This window comes from Lissotriton helveticus, chromosome 3_2 (genome assembly GCF_964261635.1).
Source record: "Lissotriton helveticus chromosome 3_2, aLisHel1.1, whole genome shotgun sequence".
Taxonomy (NCBI): domain Eukaryota; kingdom Metazoa; phylum Chordata; class Amphibia; order Caudata; family Salamandridae; genus Lissotriton; species Lissotriton helveticus.
Window position 1 is genome coordinate 490603703 of NC_136062.1, and position 25057 is coordinate 490628759.

The 25057-nt window shown below is 50.8% G+C and overlaps 1 protein-coding gene across 1 annotated transcript in view; it reads left to right on the forward strand.

The window, feature by feature from the left end:
* The window catches only part of MYBPC3 (myosin binding protein C3), a 365826-nt gene that overhangs the window by 123807 nt on the left and 216962 nt on the right, over positions 1-25057 (forward strand). The window contains exons 10-13 of the mRNA XM_078684451.1: positions 5336-5468; positions 15723-15847; positions 19787-19892; positions 24455-24621. Coding sequence (XP_078540577.1) covers positions 5336-5468; positions 15723-15847; positions 19787-19892; positions 24455-24621 — 531 coding nt within the window. The remainder of the gene's footprint in view (positions 1-5335; positions 5469-15722; positions 15848-19786; positions 19893-24454; positions 24622-25057) is intronic.

Below are 25057 nucleotides of genomic sequence, written 5' to 3' on the forward strand. Positions count from 1 at the left end.
GGAACGTATCCAGGCCACGCTCACACACACTGCTGACTCATTCCAGAAAACCTGGCAACCGCTCCTGTCACTCCTGTCCAGAGAATTTCATGAAATCACGTGCCCGAAATATCTCCGCATTCTGCGGCTTACGGAACACCCACGAGACCCAACACGAACCTGTACACCTTGATGCACATCAACCTGTGCGTGCTATGATGGAGACTCTGGACAACTGGCATACTGGTCGGGGAGGGGAGAGGGGGTTGACGTTGGATGTTGGGGGGGGATTGGGCCTTTCTTATTGTTTTGTTCGATTACCACTCTTACATGGCACCTTTACCGAACTGTAGGCAACGCATTTCGATCTGGGCATGGCTTATCTGCATCTTTATCGATTCGTAGAGAAGACATGTATGTCTGTCTCGCTCGCCATATACGCCTATTGCATATTTACTGCATTGCATTGCGTGTCTTCTTTGCTCATAAACTTAATAAAAACACATTTGAAATTAAAAAACTGCCTCTAACTGCAGTTACAGGCAGGTTTTTTGGTCTTGCTACATATAAGGAATTCTTCGTAAATATCGCAAAGTGGGGTTATGTCTGTTTTTGCACGGGATCGCCTACCTACCATCTCATTTTCGTTAACTATTGCTAACAGAAGTGGCGATCTTTAAAATGCACGTTTTTGCCTGAAAACTGCCGCTAACTGAGGTTAGCGACAGCCTGTACATGTGCCGATCAAAAAAGCGCCGCTGTACCGTCAAAAAAGTGCCGCTACGGCGGCGGTAACTCCTCGTAGATATGCCCTTGGTTGTCTCGAGACATGTGAAGTGACGTCCCACTTGGCATGTGAGCTACAAAATGACAGCTGGTGGCGAGAGGAGCATGGTGCCGGTGTGGCTGCAGCGTGGGGTGGTTTCTGGCCTGGTTTCAAATAAACACTGATTTCATTTTATGACTGTGTCGCCTTCTTTACTACATTGTTTTTGGTGACAAGTTGTAGTAAAGAAACCACCCTTCGGAGAAAAGACCCTACCAATGCAGATACAGACTTGTTCGTCATCCACTAACCCTTCATGAGCACTCTCTAACATTTGTTTCCTGATACTCCCTGGAGGGACTAATGTGTCCAGCCATAGAATGTATACGTCCTCCAAAGACAACTCAACAGCTTCCTTGTTGTACACACCAACCTCCTGTAACAACACATCCTCCTTGGTGTACACACCAACCTCACATTCTCCGTGGTGTACACACCAACCTCACATCCTTCTTGGTGTACGCACCAACCTCTTGTAACAACACATCCTCCTTGGTGTACACACCAAACTCCTGTAATAACACACCCTCCTTGGAATACACACCAACCTCTGTTACAACACACCCTCCTTGGTGCACACACCGACCTCACATCCTCCTTGGTGTACACAACAACCTCCTGTAGTAACACATCCTCCTTGGTGTACACACCAACATCACATCCTCCTTGGTGTACACACCAACCTCTTGTAACAACACATCCTCCTTGGTGTACACACCAACCTCTGTAACAACACATCCTCCTTGGTGTACACACCAACCTCTGTAACAACACATCCTCCTTGGTGTACACACCAACCTCCTGTAATAACACATCCTCCTTGATGTACACACCAACATCTGTAACAACACATCCTCCTTGGTGTACACACCAACCACTTGTAACAACACATCCTCCTTGGTGTACACACCAACCTCCTGTAACAACACACCCTTCTTGGGGTACACTCCAACCTTTTGTAACTAGGGGTGGGTGGAATTTGTGTAGTCGCGCAACGCAAAGTTCCACGAAAAGGTAAAAATCTCCACGAACACGAAGGAATTCCGCGAACATGCGGAATTGCTTGTTTGCAATGCTTTTTTCCTGTTCGCAATCTCTGTTTGCGTGCTTGGGTAGAAATATCTTGCAAACACGCATTTTGAGAACGGGAACAAGCAAAAAATTCCACAAAGTCGCGGAACGCAGAATTTTGGGCAATTCCGCGTTCTCTGCGGAACGCAAAATTACCCAAATTCCGTGAGCAGAACGGAATTTACCACCCAGGCCTATTTGTAAAAACACATCCTCCTTGGAGTACACACCCACCTCTGTTACAACACATCCTCCTTGGTGTACACACCAACCTCTTGTAACAACACATCCTCCTTGGAGTACACACCAACCTCTGTTACAACACACACTCCTTGGTGTACACACCAATCTCTTATAAGTACGCATCCTCCTTGGTGTACACACCAACCTCTTGTAACAGCACATTCTCCTTGGTGTACACACCAAACTCCTGTAATAACACACCCTCCTTCGAGTACACACCAACCTCTGTTACAACACACACTTCTTGGTGTACACACCAACCTCACATCCTCCTTGGTGTACACACCAAACTCCTGTAATAACACACCCTCCTTGGAGTACACACCAACCTCTTGTAACAACACACCCTCCTTGGTGTACACACCAACCTCTTGTAACAACACACCCTCCTTGGAGTACACACCAACCTCTGTTACAACACACACTTCTTGGTATACACACCAGCCTCTTGTAACAACACATCCTCCTTGGTGTACACACCAACCTCTTGTAACAACACACCCTCCTTGGAGTACACACCAACCTCTGTTACAACACACACTTCTTGGTGTAAACACCAACCTCACATCCTCCTTGGTGTACACACCAACCTCTTGTAGCAACCCATTCTCCTTGGTAGCTGTTTTCCATTTAGATTCTGACAATGAACACACTGGCGTGAAAAATAGTCAGCGCTAATATTCTTTCCCGGTACATGAACTACTTCAAACTGAAACTGTAGAAGCCTCGCAGTAAATCTCACTATTCTGGGTGCTTTATTTTTAGAATTGATACGACTCAGAAACACCAACGGTTCGTGGTCTGTTTGAAGGATAACCCACCTCTCCCACAGATAGCTGCCAATGTCTTCTGTGGCTCACCGGCATGCTAACAATTCCTTTTAAAAAATGAAGTAGTGTATTGCTGCATCTCGGAGTACCCTGGAGGCAAAACCAAAAGTATGATCATCCTTCCCAGAATTTTGTATCAAGACCGCACCCAAACCAAACTTGCTGGCATCCACCGCTGGCACACGATGAAAGGGTAGGATCATACGGTTTGAGTGTTCGAACACAAGACAGCTGAGTTTTCAACCCCTGAAAGTCCTTCTTACAATCATCAGTCCACTCAAATTCAACCTTTTTCTTTAACACATTTGATATGGGTCTGACGTTAGCAGCATAATTATAAATGAAACGTGAAACTTCACTCAAACCTAAAAAAGATTTTTCTCCCTTCTTGTCAGTTGGAGGAGTTGCATCTAGAATGGTATTTACCAATCCAGGTTTGGGTTTGATACCAGAACTTGAAATTACATAGCCAAGGTATTCCAACATATCTTTTAAGAATTCAACCTCCTCTCTTTTACGAACACTACCCTGTTTTTTAACGATATCTAGTACTTCTTTTAGAGTTTTGTCATGAGTTTGTCGTTCTTAAGCGTAAATCAAGACATCGTCTTGAAAGATAGCAATATTTTTAATTTTCTTCAGCAATGTGAACATCACACTTTGAAAACTGATGCGGCCAACGCCAAGCCAAATGGCATCCAACAGAATTCAAATGTGCCCCAAGGAGAAACAAATGCAGTAAAATGGCGAGAATCAGGTTCTAGTTCAACCTGATGATATGCTGAAACAAAGTCAAGTTTTGTAAAAAAACTTGAGTCCAGCAATTGATGTCATGCATTTTGCAAATGTTTGGTACAGGGAGTCTACTCAAATCTGCACGGACATACGCACATACCCTTAAGCCTCCATTTTTTTGTGGGCAACAACTATGGGGGCAAGCCAAAGTGATGACCCAACAGGTTCAATGATACCTCCTTCAGCTAGACTTTCTAGTTCTTTTTCTAAGTCATCTCTGACGCTGAATGGTACCCCTCTCAGCTGTGTTTTATTAGAATGGTGCCATCCTTAACCTTTACTTCAAGCTTCAACCTTTTGATTTTACCAAGCTCTGAATGGTTTCTGGCCTGATTAAAAAAGAAAAAATTAGTTCACTTTATGTCTGTGTCGTCTTCTTGACTACAGAGTCTTAGGCCATTGGCCACTCGCTAACACTGTCCTGGAGGCCCAGGCCATGAACCTCTACCTAACACTGGACTGGATCCCTAGACTATCAGCCTCTACAGCCTCTCTCTCTCGAACACTGACCTGAAGTCCTGCGCTGCGCCCTCTCTCTAACACTAGCCTGGAGTCCTAGGCTTCCAACCTTTCATTAGCACTGGCCTGGAGTCCTAGGCCTTCAACCTCTACCTCACACCGCCCCGAAGTCTTAGGCTATCAACCTCTCCCTAACATTGGCCTGGAGACAGCTGCTCCTTAATACTGGCCTGAATCGTAAGCTATCACCCTCTACCTAACACTGTCCTGAATTCCTGGATTCCAGCCTGTACCTAACACTGGCCTGAAGTCTTAGGCTCCTGAATTCCAGGTTATCAGCCTCTCCCTAAAACTGTCCTGAAGTCTTAGACTATCAGCCTCTCCCTAACACTGGGCTGAAGCCTTAGGCTTCCAGCCTCTCTCTAACACTGGCCTGGAGTCCTGGACTTCCAGCCTCTTCTCAAAACTGGTCTACAGTTCTAGGCTACCATCCTCTCTCTATGACTGGTCGAGAGTGTTACGTTACATCTCCCTCCCTATGACTGGTCTACAGTCCAGTACCTCCAATATCTGCATTTGACTAACCTAGAGATCTAGGCTACCCCTCTATTCCTAAGACTTTCTTCAGACCTAAGCTAGCAGCCTCTGCTTTACCCTCGCCTAACCTTCTAGACCGTTAGCCTTTTCCGAAAACTGGTCTTGGGAAGGGAAGGACAGGGGTCAGTCATGAGTGGACCCCACGTCCCTTACTGGGGTGGCCTTTCCAGGTGATATCTGAGCCAGACCCCTAGACACATGCATGAACCCCATGGAAAGGGATTATAACCCAGCACTTTAGTAACTCAGGTTCCAGTGAAATAAATTGTAGGTAAAACAGAGAACAATGAATTTGAAGCACTAAGATTGGTTGGACAGAGGCAGGGAAACCACTTAGAACTATCTCGAAAGTTATACAGAGAGATAGGTTGGTAGAGGACATAGGTGTGCGAGAGAAAGGAATAGAAGAAACCATCTGGGAAGTACAGGGGGAACCGGGAAGTGACTAAAATGGGGGCGGCAAGCCAGCGGAGAGCACTCAGGCAGTGACATCTATATGCACAGAAAAGATTATCACACACATTTTTCTTCACAGCTTTTTTGAAGAAGTTGGATGCTGCGTATCAAGTGGACAAAGGTCAGAAAATTAAGTTGGTGGTAGAGGTGGCCAACCCTGACGCTGAGGTGAAGTGGAAGAAGAATGGGCAGGACATCCAAGTGAGCGGCAGGTGAGCTGGGATCTCAGGGTGAGGGAAAGGATAATGTAGTGAAATCTACTGGAAGAGGGTCATCTGGCCATGTCGACTCTTCACTTTTTTCTACACCAAAACATGCAGCCTGCAAAGCCAGTTTTGAGGGGTTAAAGTACAGGGCCTCTATGGGTGGCACGATAGATGCTACAACCCTTGGAGGCATTCCCTGTTCACAGTGCCCTGGGTACCCATGGTGCCTTTTCCAAGGGGCTTACCTGTGGCCCAGGGTGTGCCAATTGTGGGTACAAAGGTACAGTTTTGGGAAGGAACACAGGTGCTGGGCCTGGTTAGTAGGATCCCAGCACACACTCAGTCAAGTTGGCATCTGATATCTGGCAAAAAGTCAGGGGGTGACCATGCAAAAAAGGGCACTTTCCTACAGGTGTGATCTACTTGAAGGGATAATGTGGCGTGGCGTACTAGTGGAGGTCATCAGTTGTGACTATTAATGGAGGATACTCTGGTATGACCTACTGGAAGGGAATCATGACCAGCAGTGTCGGATGTTATGTACTGGAAGGGGGTCATCTGATGTGACTGTTAGTGAAGGGCAATGTGGTGTTCTCTACTGGAAGGGATAATGTGCTGTGATCTACTGGAAGGAGAGGACCTGGTACGATCAACTGGAAGGGGGTCATGATTTTTAGCAGAGCAGTGTCCGATGGGATCTACTGGAAGGGGTCATCTGATGTGACTCTTGATGAAGGGTATTCTGGTTAAGGGTTGCTGGTGATGATGAGTCAGTTATGAGTTGCTAGTTAAGGGTTGTTGTGGATGATAGTTAAGGGTTGCTGTTGATGATGGGTCAGCTATAAGTTGCTAGTTAAGGGTTGTTGTGGATGATGAGTCAGTTATGAGTTGCTAGTATAGCGTTCCTGGTGATAATGGGTCAGATATGAGTTGCTGGTGATGATGGGTCGGTATAAGTTGCTGGTTAAGGGTTACTGGTGACGATAGTTAAGCGATGCTGGTGATGATGGGTCAGTTATAAGTTGCTAGTTAAGGGTTGCTGTACATGATGGGTCATTTATGAGTTGCTGGTTAATGGTTTCTGGTGATGATGGGTTGGTTATGAGTTGCTGGTTAAGGGTTGTTGGTGATGATGAGTCAGTTATGAGTTGCTAGTATAGGGTTCCTGGTGATGAGTTGTTAGTTAAGGGTTACTGGTGATGATAGTTAAGGGTTTCTGGTGATGATGGGTCAGCTATAGGTTGCTAGTTAGGGTTGTTGTGGATGATGAGTCAGTTATGGGTTGCTAGTATAGGGTTCCTGGTGATGATGGGTCAGATATGAGTTGCTGGTTAAGGGTTGCTGGTGATGATGGGTCGTTTATAAGTTACTGGTTAAAGGTTGCTGGTAACAATAGTTAAGGGTTGCTGGTGATGATGGGTCAGTTATAAGTTGCTAGTTAAGGGTTGCTGTACATGATGGGTCATTTATGAGTTGCTGGTTAATGGTTGCTGGTGATGATGGGTTGGTTATGAGTTGCTGGTTAAGGGTTATTGGTGATGATGAGTTGCTAGTATAGGGTTCCTGATGATGATGGGTCACCGATGAGTTGCTTGTTAAGGGTTACTGGTGATGATAGTTAAGGGTTTCTGGTGATGATGGGTCAGCTATAAGTTGCTAGTTAAGGGTTGTTGTGGATGATGAGTCAGTTATGAGTTGCTAGTATAGCGTTCCTGGTGATGATGGGTCAGATATGGGTTGCTGGTTAAGGGTTGCTGATGATGATGGGTCAGTTATAAGTGGCTAGTTAAGGGTAGCTGTACATGATGGGTCATTTATGAGTTTTCTGGTTAATGGTTGCTGGTGATGACGAGTCAGTTATGAGTTGCTAGTATAGGGTTCCAGGTGATGATGGGTCAGCAATGAGTTGATAGTTAAGGGTTAATGGTGATGATAGTTAAGTGTTGCTGGTGATGATGGGTGTGAGAAGTTGGCCTGGCATATGCTGTCCACTATTCTAGTGGGCACCTTGCACCAGTCCAAACGACCCCTTATTGATGGTAGGTTAAAAACAACCTTAAAGAAAGCTATCCTAGTGGTAGCTGTGGAGAGCTGCCTTCAGGCTAAGTCGTGAAGGAATGTAAAGCAGCTTGTTTCACCAGTCTATAATCTCATGTAATGACCAAATGAAAGGAGAACCACACCAGGTATATATATAAAATATGTGTATTCATTCTAAACACATACCCCTAGTCTCTTTATGAGGCTAGTGGCAAAAGTACACAAGTAAACTTATTTAGCACACAGTAAATTAGCACAATATATGATTAGCCCTAGGGGTGTCACACACCATATACTAAGAAAGTGGTATAAGAACCACGACTGACATAGATACAAGGCAGAGAGCCTTTAGAACTGCTGGGGCCACCAGGAACCACCCAAGGTAGTGACACAGAGGACCCACGGGGGACGCGTGCAGTGTCTAAACACAGCCACGAATCACCATTAACTTCTATGGGGAAAGTCGCGGTTGGAAGATTACAGATTAAGAACACTTAGTAGTGGACTTGGAGCAAACCCCTTTAGAACGAGGCAGTTCTAGAGTCAATACCTATGGGAGCACCGGAGTACTCGAGTAACCTCACCAAGAGACGCCTGTTGCATAGGTGTCTTTTGGTGTCATGTTTCGTCGTTGTTTTCAATGGCGAGCTGCTGAAAAGTGCTGCAGGCGACCAAGTGGAAAGTGTCCGGATGGATCCAAGGGTGGATCGAAGATCTGAAGAACCTGAAAGCAGAGAGGACAGAGTCTGGGTCACTCGCCAGTGACCAGGAAGGCAAGGATACGATGCCAACCAATGTCGGGTGATTTCAGGTGAAGAAGGTGAAGCTTGACTCTTCAGCCACGAGGACCAGGAGGCATCGACGAAAACCAGGAGCTGTATATGAGCTGTTCCATAAAGGATGTCAAGTGATGCAGTGTCGGTATCCGAATTGGACCCAACAAGCCTTGGCAACAGCAACCCACACAGGAAGCAAAGATTGGATTCGGTGCAGACCAGCAAGGTCTGACGAACTCACACTTTGGAGGGGAGTCAGGGCACATCTCGAGCAACCAGGAAAGCCCAAGAAACAAAAGAGATACCTTTATGGGAACCCACCAGTCGGCGGACAAGGGATCGCAAAGGAGCCTCGAGCAGAAATGCTAGAAGTGGGCCGACGGAACACTCGTGGAGTGTAGGCCCACAATCTTCAGTGCAAATGGTGCTCGGGGCTTGGACTATAAGTAGCCCGGTGCACAACTTCGGGAAAGCTCGGGAAATCTATGCACTAGCAAATGTGCACGGTGGCCAGGGGTTCCGGTTCCACGTCTCTCATGATTGCTGCAGGTCTCAGCTTTGCTGGGATCTCGTGTCGGCTTTGGAGATGCCTGGAAGTCTGGGTACTGTGACACAAATCCTTCGGGATCTGGCGGGAGCCTCAGAAATGCAGATTGGCAAGATGCTTCTATGGTGCCTGTTTGAACAGGGGAGTCACTCCTTGACCCCAAGGGAGATTCTTCCGTCTTCTACTTGAAATAGAATGTCGAAGTTCCAAGATATATGTTGCAGAGTTTCGTTGAGGGTAATATAAAGTCCTAAGGACTGGGGTCCCATACTTATACTAAGTTTAGGGGTTGGACTTACTCTAGGGTCCCACCTATGGGAGGACCCAGGGTGGGGGTAGTTACACCCCTTTCCCTTTGTCCAGTTTCACGCCAGCGCAAGGACTGAGTGCCCCTGCAACCGGTTTGAACTGGGGTATGCACAGGGACACCAAGGGTGCCCCCAGCACTGTCTGAAAAGCATTCTATGAATGCACCCACCCAGCCCCAATACACTAAAGCCTGTCTGGGAGGTGGTTACACCTCCCTGTGACAGGAAACGTATTGTCCAGGCCTCCCCTGCCGGAGTTTCGTCCAGCAGCAGGAGGTCTTTAAAACTATTACAGTTTAAGTAAGTGTGTACATGTCTCTCCCTCTAGAAGGGTGGAATTCTACCCGCGCTGCCAGGACTGGTGGGGGATAGGATTCCAAAGTGTTTGACACCAAACACCACATGTTTCCATGCAGCCATTCCAAAGTTAGCATTAACCGCGAGGTTATACTGCACTTAAGAGTTTATGGTCTGGCTGCATCACAGAACAGCTACAGTGAAGTAATTCTGAAAGCTGCAGAGGGGCTCAGCTCATGCTTGGGCGTCCTCTCACACAAAACCAAGCACTCTGCCTTCAGGATTCATAAGGCCTGCCAAAGGAGTGACTTATAGGTTTATATGTGTCAGTGATATAAGGTAGATATTGGTAGACTATATCTTAGTAAGGGGTGCATGCACCACCTTACCCAGGCTGCAGTAGCAGACCTGTGGTGCTATTTTGAAAGGCTTCCCAGGGGTGGCATAATATATTCTCCAGCCCCTGGTAGGCCTCTGGGGTACCTATGCCCTTAGTACCTAAGGCACCATATACTAGGGACTCACAAGGGTAACCCAGTAACCAATCTGGAGTGTAGCTAAAGTACATGCAATCAATTTAGAGAGGAAGTAGCTAGGCTGGGGTCCTGTTTATCAGGGCCCCAGCCAGACTAAAGTCGAAAAACAGTGAAACACCAGACAAAAGTGGGGGCAACCATAGTAAGCAGATCTTACTCTCCTACACAGGGTCAGCTATATGTTACTAGTTAAGGGTTGCTGTGGATGATGAGTCAGTTATGAGTTGCTAGTATAGGGTTCCTGGTGATGATGGGTCAGATATGAGTTGCTGATTAAGGGTTGCTGGTGATGATGGGTCGGTTATAGGTTGCTGGTTAAAGGTTGCTGGTGATTATGGGTCAGTTATAAGTTGCTAGTTAAGGGTTGCTGCACATGTTGGGTCATTCATGAGTTGCTGGTTAATGGTTGATTGTGATGATGGGTTGGTTATGAGTTGCTAGTTAAGGGTTTATGGTGATGATGGGTTGGTTATGAGTTGCTAGTTAAGGGTTGCTGGTGATGATGGGTTGGTTATGAGTTGCTAGTTAAGGGTTGCTGGTGATGATGGGTTGGTTATGAGTAGCTGGTTAAGTTTTGCTGGTAATGATGGGTTGGTTATGAGTTGCTAGTTAAGGGATGCTGGTGATGCTGCGCGGTTATGATGTTCTGGTTATGATGGGTCAGTTATGAGTTGCTGGTTAAGATAGGTCATTGATGAGTTGCTTCTAAGCATTGTTGGCTATGCAAGGGTGGTTATGAGTTTCTGATTATGGCAGGTCAGGTATGGTCTGCAGGTTAACAGTCACTGGTTGCAATGGGCAGCCGGTTCACAGGTGTTTATTGTCCTATAACTAACTCAGTGTTTCTTTCTTTTTTCCTTTCTGTGCTGCCTTCCTCCTCCCGCCCGCGGATCACTATTCGGCTGCGTTATTCACCTGACCACCTCCAGCAAGTAAGTGCCAATTCTGCGTCTCTTCACATGTTCTTCTGTCGCTCAGCTTCTCTGGGGTCTTCGCTGCCCAACACCCCGGGGGTCTCTACATCTGAATACTCATTGCCCCCCCCAAGTTTCCCACTGCAGCAGCACATGAACCCTGCCAGCCATGTCCATCTGTCCCACACCTGAGCCAGCCTGAGGCTAGGTCACCTCTGCCTGGCACCATAATACCTCAGACACCACTGTGAGGGCATCAGGCCAGGACCGCTGTATGTACAACTGAGCACTCCTGTGAGGGGCTGAGCACACGTCTGCCCCACTGTGAGGGCATCAAGCCAGGAGCGCTGTATATACAACTGAGCACATGTGTGCACTCCTGTGAGGGGCTGAGCACATGTCTGCCCCACTGTGAGGGCATCAAGCCAGGAGCGCTGTATGTACAACTGAGCACATGTGTGTACTCCTGTGATGGGCTGAGCACATGTCTGCCCCACTGTGAGGGCATCAAGCCACGAGCGCTGTATGTACAACTGAGCACATGTGTGCACTCTTGTGAGGGGCTGAGCACACGTCTGCCCCACTGTGAGGGCATCAAGCCAGGAGCGCTGTATATACAACTGAGCACATGTGTGCACTCCTGTGAGGGGCTGAGCACATGTCTGCCCCACTGTGAGGGCATCAAGCCAGGAGCGCTGTATGTACAACTGAGCACATGTGTGCACTCCTGTGAGGGGCTGAGCACATGTCTGCCCCACTGTGAGGGCATCAAGCCAGGAGCGCTGTATATACAACTGAGCACATGTGTGCACTCCTGTGAGGGGCTGAGCACATGTCTGCCCCACTGTGAGGGCATCAAGCCAGGAGCGCTGTATGTACAACTGAGCACATGTGTGCACTCCTGTGAGGGGCTGAGCACATGTCTGCCCCACTGTGAGGGCATCAAGCCAGGAGCGCTGTATGTACAACTGAGCACATGTGTGCACTCCTGTGAGGGGCTGAGCACACGTCTGCACCACTCTGAGGGCTTCAAACCAGGATGTATGTGTGCACAACTGAGCACACATCTGTACCACTGTGAGTGACTGAGCACATATCTGTACAAATGTGAGGGGCTGAGCACACATCTGTACAACTGTGAGGGCCTAAGCACACATCTGTACCACTGTGAGTTACTGAGCACACATCTGTACAAATGTGAGGGCCTGATCATTCATCTACACCACTGTGAGAGGCTGAGCATATATCTGTACTACTATGAGGTCCGAATGCACATCTGTACCACTGTGAGACCCTGAGCACACATCTGTACCACTGTGAGACCCTGAGCACACATATGTACCACTGTGAGGGGCTGATCACACATCTGTACCATTGTGAGGGGCTGAGCACACATCTGTACCACTGTGAGTGTTGATCACACATCTGGACCACTGTGAGGGCTAAGCACACATCTGTACCACTGTGAGGGTTATCACACATCTGTACCACTACTTCAATGGCCTAAGCACACATCTGTACAACTGTGACAGACTGGGCAGTCATCTGTACCACTGTGAGTGTTGAGCACACATCTGAACCACTGTGAGGGGCTAAGCACACATCGGTACCACTGTGAGGGTTAGTACACATCTGTACCACTACTTCGATGGCCTGAGCACACATCTGTACCACTGTGAGGGTGAGCACACTTTTGCACAACTGTGACGGACTGGGCAGTCATCTGTATGCCACTGGGAGGGTGAGCATACATTAGTACCACTGTGAGACCCTGAGCACACCTCTGTACCACTGTGAAGGGCTGAGAACACATCTGAACCACTGTGAGAACTGGGCATTCATCTGTACCACTGAGAGTGGCTGATCACACATCTGTACCACTGTGAGGGGCTGGTCACACATCTGTATCACTGTGAGGGTTGAGCACACATCTGTACCACTATGTGGGGCTGATCACACATCTGTACAACTGTGAGGGGCTGATCACACATCTGTACCACTGTGTGGGGCTGATCACACATCTGTACCACTGTGAGGGGCTGATCACACATCTGGGTGAGGGTTGCGCACACATCGGTACCACTGTGAGGGTTGAGCACACATCTGAACCACTGTGAGGAGCTAAGCACACATCTGTACCACTGTGAGGGTTAGCACACATCTGTACCACTTCGAGGGCCTGAGCACACATCTGTACCACTGTGAGGGTGAGCACACATCTGTATCACTGTGAGGGGCTGATCACACATCTGTACCACTGTGAGACCCTGAGCACACATCTGTACCACTGTGAGACCCTGAGCACACATCTGTACCACTGTGAGACCCTGAGCACACATCTGTACCACTGTGGGGTGCCGAGCACACGTCTGTACCACTGTGAGGGTTGATCACACGTCTGTATCACTGTGAGGGTTGAGCACACATCTTTACCACTGTGAGACCCTGAGCACACATCTGTACCACTGTGAGTGACTGAGCACATGTATGCAAAACTGTGAGACCCTGAGCACACATCTGTACCACTGAGAGGGGTTGAACACACTTCTGTACCACTTCGAGGGCCTGAGCACACACCTGTACCACTGTGAGGGTGAGCACACATCTGTACCACTTCGAGGACCTGGGCACACATCTGTACCACTGTGAGGGCTGCACATTCATCTGCAAGCCACTGTGAGGGTGAGCACACATCTGTACCACTGTGAGACCCTGAGCACACATCTGTACCAATGTGAGTGACTGAGCACATGTATGCAAAACTGTGAGACCCTGAGCACACATCTGTACCACTGTGAGGGCACAAGCACACATCTGTATCACTGTGAGGGGCTGATCACACATTTGTACCACTGTGAGGGCCTGCGTAAACATCTGACCCACTGCGAGGGACTAAGCACACATCTGTACCAATGTGAGGGTCGAAGTACACATCTGGAGCACTGTGTGGGGCTAAGCACACATCTCTACCATTGTGAGGGTGAGCACACATCTGTACCACTGAGAGGGGTTGAACACACATCTGTACCACTGTGAGGGGCTGAGCACATCTGTACCACTGAGAGGGGTTGAACACACTTCTGTACCACTTCGAGGGCCTGAGCACACACCTGTACCACTGTGAGGGTGAGCACACATCTGTACCACTTCGAGGACCTGGGCACACATCTGTACCACTGTGAGGGCTGCACATTCATCTGCAAGCCACTGTGAGGGTGAGCACACATCTGTACCACTGTGAGACCCTGAGCACACATCTATACCACTGTGAGACCCTGAGCACACATCTGCACCACTGTAAGGGGCTGATCACACATCTGTACCACTGTGAGACCCTGAGCCCACATCTATACCACTGTGAGCTCCTGAGCACACATCTGTACCACTGTAAGGGGCTGATCACACATCTGTACCACTGTGAGACCCTGAGCACACAGCTGTACCACTGTGAGGGGTTGAGCACACATCTGAAATACTGAGAGGGGCGCTGATCACACATCTGTACCACTGTGAGGGTTGAGCACACATCTGTACCACTGTGAGACCCTGAGCACACATCTGTACCACTGTGAGACCCTGAGCACACATCTGTACCACTGTGAGATCCTGAGCACACATATGTACCACTGTGAGATCCTGAGCACACAGCTGTACCACTGTAAGGGGCTGATCACACATCTGTACCACTGTGAGACCCTGAGCACACAGCTGTACCACTGTGAGGGGTTGAGCACACATCTGAAATACTGAGAGGGGCGCTGATCACACATCTGTACCACTGTGAGGGTTGAGCACACATCTGTACCACTGTGAGACCCTGAGCACACATCTGTACCACTGTGAGACCCTGAGCACACATTTGTACCACTGTGAGACCCTGAGCACACATCTGTACCACTGTGAGGGGTTGAGCACACAGCTGTACCACTGTGAGGGGCTGAGCACACATCTGTACCACTGTGAGGGGTTGAGCACACATCTGTACCACTGCGAGGGGCTGAGCACACATCTGTACCACTGTGAGGGGCTGAGCACACATCTGTACCACTGTGAGGGGTTGAGCACACATCTGTACCACTGTGAGGGGCTGAGCACACATCTGTACCACTGTGAGGGGCTGAGCACACATCTGTACCACTGTGAGGGGCTGAGCACACATCTGTACCACTGTGAGACCCTGAGCACACATCTGTACCACTGCGAGGGGCTGAGCACACATCTGTACCACTGTGAGGGGCTGAGCACACATCTGTACCACTGTGAGGGGCTGAGCACACATCTGTACCACTGTGAGACCCTGAGCACACATCTGTACCACTCTGAGGGGTTGAGCACACATCTGTACCACTGTGAGGGGCTGAGCACACATCTGTACCACTGTGAGACCCTGAGCACACATATGTACCACTGAGAGGGGCTGAGCACACATCTGTACCACTGCGAGGGGCTGAGCACACATCTGTACCACTGTGAGGGGCTGAGCACACATCTGTACCACTGTGAGGGGCTGAGCACACATCTGTACCACTGTGAGACCCTGAGCACACATCTGTACCACTGTGAGGGGCTGAGCACACATCTGTACCACTGTGAGACCCTGAGCACACATCTGTACCACTGAGAGGGGCTGAGCACACATTTGTACCACTGCGAGGGGCTGAGCACACATCTGTACCACTGTGAGGGGCTGAGTACACATCTGTACCACTGTGAGGGGTTGAGCACACATCTGTACCACTGTGAGGGCCCACGTGTATATTCTTAAATCCTCGTGTACATTCTTATGTGCTCTCTTAAGTTCTCATTCGTTGACCCCTGACCTCTGTGCCCCTCCCCCTGCAGGTACATCTTCGAGAGCATCGGCAACAAGCGCATCCTGACCATCAACCACTGCTCCCTGGCGGACGACGCGGCCTATGAGTGCGTCATCGGTGACGAGAAGAGCTTCACGGAGCTGTTCGTCAAAGGTGAGTCCAGACACTCACTCCCGACAGGACTTACTCCGGACCCGACTCACTCCTGACCGGACTCACTCCAGACCAGACTCACTCTAGACCAGACTCACTCCAGACCGGACTCATTCCGGACTGGACTCACTCCGGACCGGACTCACTCTGGACCGGACTCACTCCGGACCATACTCACTCCGGACCGGACTCACTCCTGACCGGACTCACTCCTCTGGGACTCACTCCCTGACAGGACCTACATCCGGACCGGACTCCCTCCTCTGGGACTCACTCCGGACCGGACTCACTCCTGACCAGACTCACTCCAGACCAGACTCACTCCAGACCGGACTCATTCCGGACCGGACTCACTCCGGACCGGACTCACTCCTGACCGGACTCACTCCTGACCAGACTCACTCCGGACCGGACTCACTCCAGACCAGACTCACTCCAGACCAGACTCACTCCAGACCGGACTCATTCTGGACCGGACTCACTCCGGACCGGACTCACTCCGGACCATACTCACTCCGGACCGGACTCACTCCTGACCGGACTCACTCCTCTGGGACTCACTCCCTGACAGGAGCTACATCCGGACCGGACTCCCTCCTCTGGGACTCACTCCGGACCGGACTCACTCCTGACCAGACTCACTCCAGACCAGACTCACTCCAGACCGGACTCATTCCGGACCGGACTCACTCCGGTCCGGACTCACTCCGGACCGGACTCACTCCGGACCATACTCACTCCGGACCGGACTCACTCCGGACCGGACTCACTCCGGACCGGACTCACTCCGGACCATACTCACTCCGGACCGGACTCACTCCTGACCAGACTCACTCCTCTGGGACTCACTCCCTGACAGGACCTACATCCGGACCGGACTCCCTCCTCTGGGACTCACTCCGGACCGGACTCACTCCTGACCAGACTCACTCCAGACCAGACTCACTCCAGACCAGACTCATTCCGGACCGGACTCACTCCGGACCGGACTCACTCCTGACCGGACTCACTCCTGACCAGACTCACTCCTGACCAGACTCACTCCGGACCAGACTCACTCCGGACCGGACTCACTCCAGACCAGACTCACTCCAGACCAGACTCACTCCAGACCGGACTCATTCCGGACCGGACTCACTCCGGACCGGACTCACTCCGGACCGGACTCACTCCGGACCATACTCACTCCGGACCGGACTCACTCCTGACCGGACTCACTCCTCTGGGACTCACTCCCTGACAGGACCTACATCCGGACCGGACTCCCTCCTCTGGGACTCACTCCGGACCGGACTCACTCCTGACCAGACTCACTCCAGACCAGACTCACTCCAGACCGGACTCACTCCAGACCGGACTCACTCCGGACCGGACTCACTCCAGACCGGACTCACTCCGGACCATACTCACTCCGGACTCACTCCTGACCGGACTCACTCCTCTGGGACTCACTCCCTGACAGGACCTACATCCGGACCGGACTCCCTCCTCTGGGACTCACTCCGGACCGGACTCACTCCTGACCGGGCTCACTCCTGACCGGACTCACTCCTGACCGGACTCACTCCTGACCGGACTCACTCTGGACCAGACTCACTCCGGACCGGACTCACTCCGGACCGGACTCACTTCAGACCGGACTCACTTCAGACCGGACTCAGTCCTGACCGGACTCACTCCTGTCCGGACTCACTCCCGACCGGACTCACTCCGGACCGGACTCACTCCTGACAGGACTCACTCCTGACAGGACTCACTCCAGACCGGACTCACTCTGGACCAGACTCACTCCGGACCGGACTCACTCCAGACCGGACTCACTTCAGACCGGACTCAGTCCTGACCGGACTCACTCTTGACCGGACTCACTCCCGACCGGACTCACTCCGGACCGGACTCACTCCTGACAGGACTCACTCCTGACCGGACTCAGTCCGGACCGGACTCACTCCTGACCGGACTCACTCCTGACCGGACTCACTCCTGACCGGACTCACTCCGGACCGGGCTCACTCCTGACCGGACTCACTCCTGACCGGACTCACTCTGGACCAGACTCACTCCGGACCTGACTCACTCCGGACCGGACTCACTTCAGACCGGACTCAGTCCTGACCGGACTCACTCCTCTGGGACTCACTCCCTGACAGGACCTACATCCGGACCAGACTCACTCCTCTGGGACTCACTCCGGACCGGACTCACTCCTCTTGAGCTCACTCCCGACAGGACTCACTCCTGACCGGACTCACTCCCAACAGGACTCACTCCCGACAGACTCACTCCGGACTGGACTCACTTGTCTGGGCCTCACTCCTGACAGGACTCACTCCTCTGGGACTCACTGCCCCACAGGACTCACTCCTGACAGGACTCACTCCTCTGGGGCTCACTCCTCTGGGACTCACTGCCCGACAAGACTCACTCCAGACCAGACTCACTCAGGACCGGACTCACTCCCCTACAGGACTCACTCCTCTGGTACTTACTCCCGGATAGGACTCACTCCTCTGGGACTCACTCCCCGACAGGACTCACTCCTCGGGGACTCACACCTGACAAGACTCACTCCTGATCGGACTTACTTCTCTGGGACTCACTCCTGACAAGACTCACTCCTCTGGGGCTCACTCCTGACAGGACTCACTCCTGACTGGACTCACTCCTAACCTGACTCACTCCTCTGGGACTTATTCCCTGATAGGACTCACTCCTCTGAGACTCACTGCCTGATAGGACTCACTCCTCTGGGACTCATTGCCTGACAGGACTCACTCCTGACCAGACTCACTCCTCTGGGGCTCACTCCTCTGGGACTCACTGCCCAACAGGACTCACTCCTCTGGGACTCACTGCCTGACAGGACTCACTCCTGACAAGACTCACTCCTCTTGGGCTCACTCCTCTGGGACTCACTCCTGACAGGACTCACTCCTGACTGGACTCACTCCTAACCTGACTCACTCCTCTGGGACTTATTCCCTGATAGGACTCACTCCTCTGAGACTCACTGCCTGATAGGACTCACTCCTCTGGGACTCATTGCCTGACAGGACTCACTCCTGACCAGACTCACTCCTCTGGGGCTCACTCCTCTGGGACTCACTGCCCAACAGGACTCACTCCTCTGGGACTCACTGCCCAACAGGACTCACTCCTGACAGGACTCATTCCTCGCTCCTGAACGGACTCACTCGTCTGGGCCTCACTTCCGGCAGGACTCACTCCTGACAGGACTCACTCCTCTGGGACTCACTGCCCAACAGAACTCACTGCCTAACAGGACTCACTCCAGACAGGACTTACTCCAGACAGGACTCACTCCTGACCGGACTCACTCCCGACAGTACTCACTCCTGACAGGACTCACTCCTCTGGGGCTCACTCCTCTGGCATTCAGGACTCACTGCCCGACAGTGCTCACTCCTGACAGGACTCACTCCTCTGGGGCTCACTCCTCTGGGACTCACTGCCCGACAGGACTCACTCCTGACAGGACTCATTCCTGACCGGACTCACTTGTCTGGGCCTCACTCCCGACAGGGCTCACTCATCTGGGACTCACTGCCCGACAGGACTCACTCCTGACAGGACTCATTCCTGACCGGACTCACTCGTCTGGGCCTCACTCCCGACAGGGCTCACTCCTCTGGGGCTCACTGCCTGACAGGACTCACTCCTGACAGGACTCATTCCTGACCGCACTCACTCGTCTGGGCCTCACTGCCTGACAGGGCTCACTCCTCTGGGACTCACTCCCCGACAGGATTAACTCCTAACCGGACACACTCCTAACAGGACTCACTCCTCTGCCCCCCGTTACTGACAGCCCCTGCTTGCAGCCATGAGGACATATGCTCAGTTATAAGCCTTCTCTGATCTTGCCTCCCTCACTGACGCTCGGTGTGATCCTGGTGCTGTCTCTCGCTTCCTTTCCAGAGCCCCCCATCCTGATCACGCGCCCCCTGGAGGACCAGATGGTGATGGTTGGAGAGAGAGTTGAGTTGGAGTGCGAGGTGTCAGAGGAGGGCGCTGTCGTGAAATGGTAAGAGATGGCACAGCACCCCCCACCCCACTCTGGCCGGACACACGGGTGACCCCAGCCCCCAGCAGGCTAGGCAGTCCACCAGCCAGGTAGCCAGGTAGCCACTCCACCTGCCACAGGCAAGTCATGCCCTGCCATTGAGAACAAGCCCCAGAGCTCACTCCCATCCTGAGCTCACTCCTTGCTGGCTCTCACTCCTCGCTGGCACTCACTCCTTGCTGGCACTCCCTCCTCGCTGGCTCTCACTCCCCTCATTTGGTATGTACCCTACTTTTGGACAGTAGAGTTCAGGCGAGGGAGCAGTGCGTGCCAGTTTGGAAATTTTCCAGGTCTTGCCAGTAGAATTCAGGCGATGGGGCAGTCTGGTGCTAGTTTCATAAGTACCCTAGTTTTGTTCAGTAGAGTTCAGGCTAGGGGGCAGTACAGTGCTACTTTGGTAAGTATCCTGGTTTTGTGCAGTAGAGGTCATGCGAGGGTGCAGTGCACTGCCAGTTTAGCAATTATCCAAGTCTTGTGGAGTAGATTCAGGTGAGGGTGCAGTGCACTGCCAGTTTAGCAAGTACTCAGTTTTTGTGACATTCAGTTCAGGCTTGGGTGCAGTGGCGTGCTAGTTAAGAAAGTACACTGGTTTTGTGCAGTAGAATTCAGGCGTGCGTGCAGTTGGCTGCCAGTTTAGAAAGTATCCTGGTTTTGGGCAGTAAAGATCAGGGAAAGGGTGCAGTGTGGAGTCAGTTTAGTAAATATCCAGGTCTTGTGCAGTAGAGCTCAAGCGAGCGTGCAGTGCACTGCCAGTTTAGTAAGTACTCTGTTTTTGTGACGTACAGTTCAGGCTTGGGTGCAGTGCAGTGCTAGTTAAGTAAGTACACTGGTTTTGTGCAGTAGAATTCAGGCGTGCGTGCAGTTGGCTGCCAGTTTAGAAAGTATCCTGGTTTTGTGCAGTAAAGATCAGGCAAAGGGTGCAGTGTGGAGTCAGTTTAGTAATTATCCAGGTTTTATGCAGTTGAGTTCAGTGAAGGGTGCAGTGCGCTGCAGATTTAGTATTTATCCAGGTCTTGTGCAGTAGAGTTCAGGCGAGGGTGCAGTGGGGTGCTAGTTTGTTAAGTACCCTGGTTTTGGGCAGTAGAGTTCAGGCAATGGTGCACTGTGGTGCCAGTTTGGTAGGTACCCTAGTTTTGTGCAGTAGAGTTCAGTAGTGGGTGCAGTCCGGTGCCAGTTTAGTCATTTTCCAGGTCTTGACAGTAGAATTCAGGCAAGGGGGCAGTATGGTGCTAATTTCGTAAGTACCCTAAGGTTAGTGCAGTAGACTTCAGGCTAGGGGGCAGTACAGTGCTAGTTTGGTAAGTAGCCTAGTTTTGTACAGTAGAGGGCATGTGAGGTTGCAGTGCAATGCCAGTTTAGTAATTATCGAGGTCTTGTGCAGTAGAGTTCAGGCGAGGGTGCAGTGCACTGCAAGTTTAGTAAGTACTCTGTTTTTGTGACATACAGTTCAGGCTTGGGTGCAGTGCGGTGCTACTTAAGTAAGTATACTGGTTTTGTGCAGTAGAATTCAGGTGAGTGTGCAGTGAGCTGCCAGTTTAGTAGGCATCATGGTTTTGTGCAGTAAAGATCAGGCAAAGGGTGCAGTGCGGTGCCAGTTTAGTAATTATCCAGGTCTTATGCAGTTGAGTTCAGGCGAGGGTGCAATGTGGTGCTAATTTATTAAGTACCCAGGTTTTGGGCAGTAGAGTTCAGGCAATGGTGCACTGTGGTGGCAGTTTGGTATGTACCCTAGTTTTGGGCAGTAGAGTTAAGTAGCGGTTACAGTGCGGTGCCAGTTTAGAAGTACTCTGTTTTTGTGACGTACAGTTCAGGCTTGGGTGCAGTGCAGTGCTACTGAAGTAAGTACACTGGTTTTGTGCAGTAGAATTCAGGCGAACGTGCAGCGGGCTGCCAGTTTAGTAATTATCCAGGCCTTGTTCAGTAGATTTCAGGCGAGGGTGCAGTGCACTTCCAATTTAGTAAGTATCCTGGTTTTGTACAGTAGAGTTCAGGCGAGGGTGCACTGTGGTGCCAGTTTGGTATGTACCCTAGTTTTGTGCAGTAGAGTTCAGTAGCGGGTGCAGTGCGGTGCCAGTTTAGAAGATCTCTGTTTTTGTGATGTACAGTTCAGACTTGGATGCAGTGTGGTGCTAGTTAAGTAAGTACCTTAATTTTGTGCAATAGAGTTCAGGCGATTGTGCAGTACGATGCCAGTTTAGTAAGCATTCAGGTTTTGTGCAGCAGAGTTGAGGCGAGGGGGCAGTGCGGTGCTAGTTTTGTAATTATGCAGGCCTTGCACAGTAGACTTCAGGCGAGGGTGCAGTGCAGTGCTACTTTGATAAGTATCCTAGTTTTGTGCAGTAGAGGTCATGCGAGGGTGCAGTGCAATGCCAGTTTAGTAATTATCCAGGTCTTGTACAGTAGAGTTCAGGTGAGGGTGCAGTGCACTGCCAGTTTAGTAAGTAATTTCTTTTTGTGACGTACGGTTCAGGCTTGCGTGCAGTACGGTGCTAGTTAAGTAAGTACCTTAGTTTTGTGCAGTAGAGTTCAGGCGATTGTGCAGTGCGATGCCAGTTCAGTAATCATCCAGGTTTTGTGAAGCAGAGTTGAGGCGAGGGGGCAGTGCGGTTCTACTTTGGTAAGTTTCCTGGTTTTGTGCAGTAGAGGTCATGCGAGGGTGCAGTGCACTGCCAGTTTAGCAATTATCCAAGTCTTGTGGAGTAGATTCAGGTGAGGGTGCAGTGCACTGCCAGTTTAGCAAGTACTCAGTTTTTGTGACATTCAGTTCAGGCTTGGGTGCAGTGCAGTGCTAGTTAAGTAAGTACACTGGTTTTGTGCAGTAGAATTCAGGCGTGCGTGCAGTTGGCTGCCAGTTTAGAAAGTATCCTGGTTTTGTGCAGTAAAGATCAGGCAAAGGGTGCAGTGTGGAGTCAGTTTAGTAATTATCCAGGTTTTATGCAGTTGAGTTCAGTGGAGGGTGCAGTGCGCTGCAGGTTTAGTATTTATCCAGGTCTTGTGCAGTAGAGTTCAGGCGAGGGTGCAATGTGGTGCTAGTTTGTTAAGTACCCTGGTTTTGGGCAGTAGAGTTCAGGCAATGGTGCACTGTGGTGCCAGTTTGGTATGTACCCAAGTTTTGTGCAGTAGAGTTCAGTAGCGGGTGCAGTGCGGTGCCAGTTTAGAAGTACTCTGTTTTTGTGATGGACAGTTCAGACTTGGATGCAGTGTGTTGCTAGTTAAGTAAGTACCTTAATTTTGTGCAGTAGAGTTCAGGCGATTGTGCAGTGCGATGCCAGTTTAGTAAGCATTCAGGTTTTGTGCAGCAGAGTTGAGGCGAGGGGGCAGTGCGGTGCTAGTTTTGTAATTATGCAGGCCTTGCACAGTAGACTTCAGGCGAGCATGCAGTGCAGTGCTACTTTGATAGGTATCCTAGTTTTGTGCAGTAGAGGTCATGCGAGGGTGCAGTGCAATGCCAGTTTAGTAATTATCCAGGTCTTGTACAGTAGAGTTCAGGTGAGGGTGCCGTGCACTGCCAGTTTAGTAAGTAATTTCTTTTTGTGACGTACGTTTCAGGCTTGGGTGCAGTGCGGTGCTAGTTAAGTAAGTAAGTACCTTAGTTTTGTACAGTAGAGTTCAGGCGATTGTGCAGTGCGATGCCAGTTCAGTAATCATCCAGGTTTTGTGAAGTAGAGTTGAGGCGAAGGGACAGTGTGGTGATAGTTTAGAAATTATGCAGGCCTTGCGCAGAAGATTTCAGGCGAGGGTGCAGTGCAGTGCTACTTTGGTAAGTATCCTGGTTTTGTGCAGTAGAGGTCATGCGAGGGTGCAGTGCAATGCCAGTTTAGTAATTATCCAGGTTTTGCACCATGGCCCATCGAACCCTGCCCCCTTCAATCATATGATGTTATTTATACTTGCTGTAAACATTTTGTGGAAAATGTAGGTGCCTGTTTTCAATATAATAAATCCACACTTGCATGGGATGAATGTACTGTTGGAGATTGGAGAGTTCAGGTGAGGGTGCAGTGCACTGCCAGTTTAGTAAGTAATCTGTTTTTTTGATGTACAGTTCAGGCTTGGGTGCAGTGTGGTGCTAGTTAAGTAAGTACCTTGGTTTTGTGCAGTAGAGTTCAGGCGATTGTGCAGTGCAGTGCTAGTTTAGTATGTATTCAGGTCTTGTGCAGTAGAATTCAGGCGAGGGTGCTGTGCGCTGCCAGTTTAGTAAGTATCCAGGTTTTGTGCAGTAGAGATGAGGTGAGGGGGCAGTGTGATGCCAGTTTAGTAATTATCCAGGTCTTGTGCAGTAGAGATGAGGCGAGGGGGCAGTGCAGTGCTACATTGGTAAGTGTCCTGGTTTTGTGCAGTAGAGTTCAGGCGAGGGGAGACCTTACGTGAACCCAGCAGAGCCCCTGTTAATAGCAGTATTGGGTGCCACTGAATCAAGGCTTGGCAGAGCTTTGGTGGCTGCAAGGAAGGATGCCCATAACCCTCCACCCAGTGGTGGCCCGGCTTGGTGCCCATGAACGAGTCCTACCTTCTTGTTTCAGGGAGAAGGATGGAGTGGAGCTGACCCGTGAGGAGACCTTCAAGTATCGATTCAAGAAAGATGGCAAGAAGCATTACCTGATCATCAATGAGGCGACCAAAGAGGACACTGGGATCTACAAGGTTAAGACCAATGGTGGCGAGTCCGTGGCTGAGCTCGTGGTGGAAGGTGAGAGAGGGGGAGCGGCTGGAGCACAGTGCAAGCCTTGTGGGTGGTAACACCTCTGCCAGCATACCTGGGGGTCCACACCACTCAACACAGGGGCAGCGTCCCGCTGCCAGCACACCTGGGGGTCCACACCACTCAACACAGGGGTCAGTGCCCCTCTGCCAGCACACCTGGAGGTCCACACCACTCAACACAGGGGTCAGTGCCCCTCTGCCAGCACACCTGGAGGTCCACACCACTCAACGCAGGGGTCAGCGCCCCTCTGCCAGCACACCTGCGGGTCCACACCACTAACACAGGGGTCGGACCCCCTCTGCCAGCACACCTGGGGGTCCACACCACTCAACACAGGGGTCAGCGCCCCTCTGCCAGCACACCTGGGGGTCCACACCACTCAACACAGGGGTCAGTGCCCCTCTGCCAGCACACCTGGGGG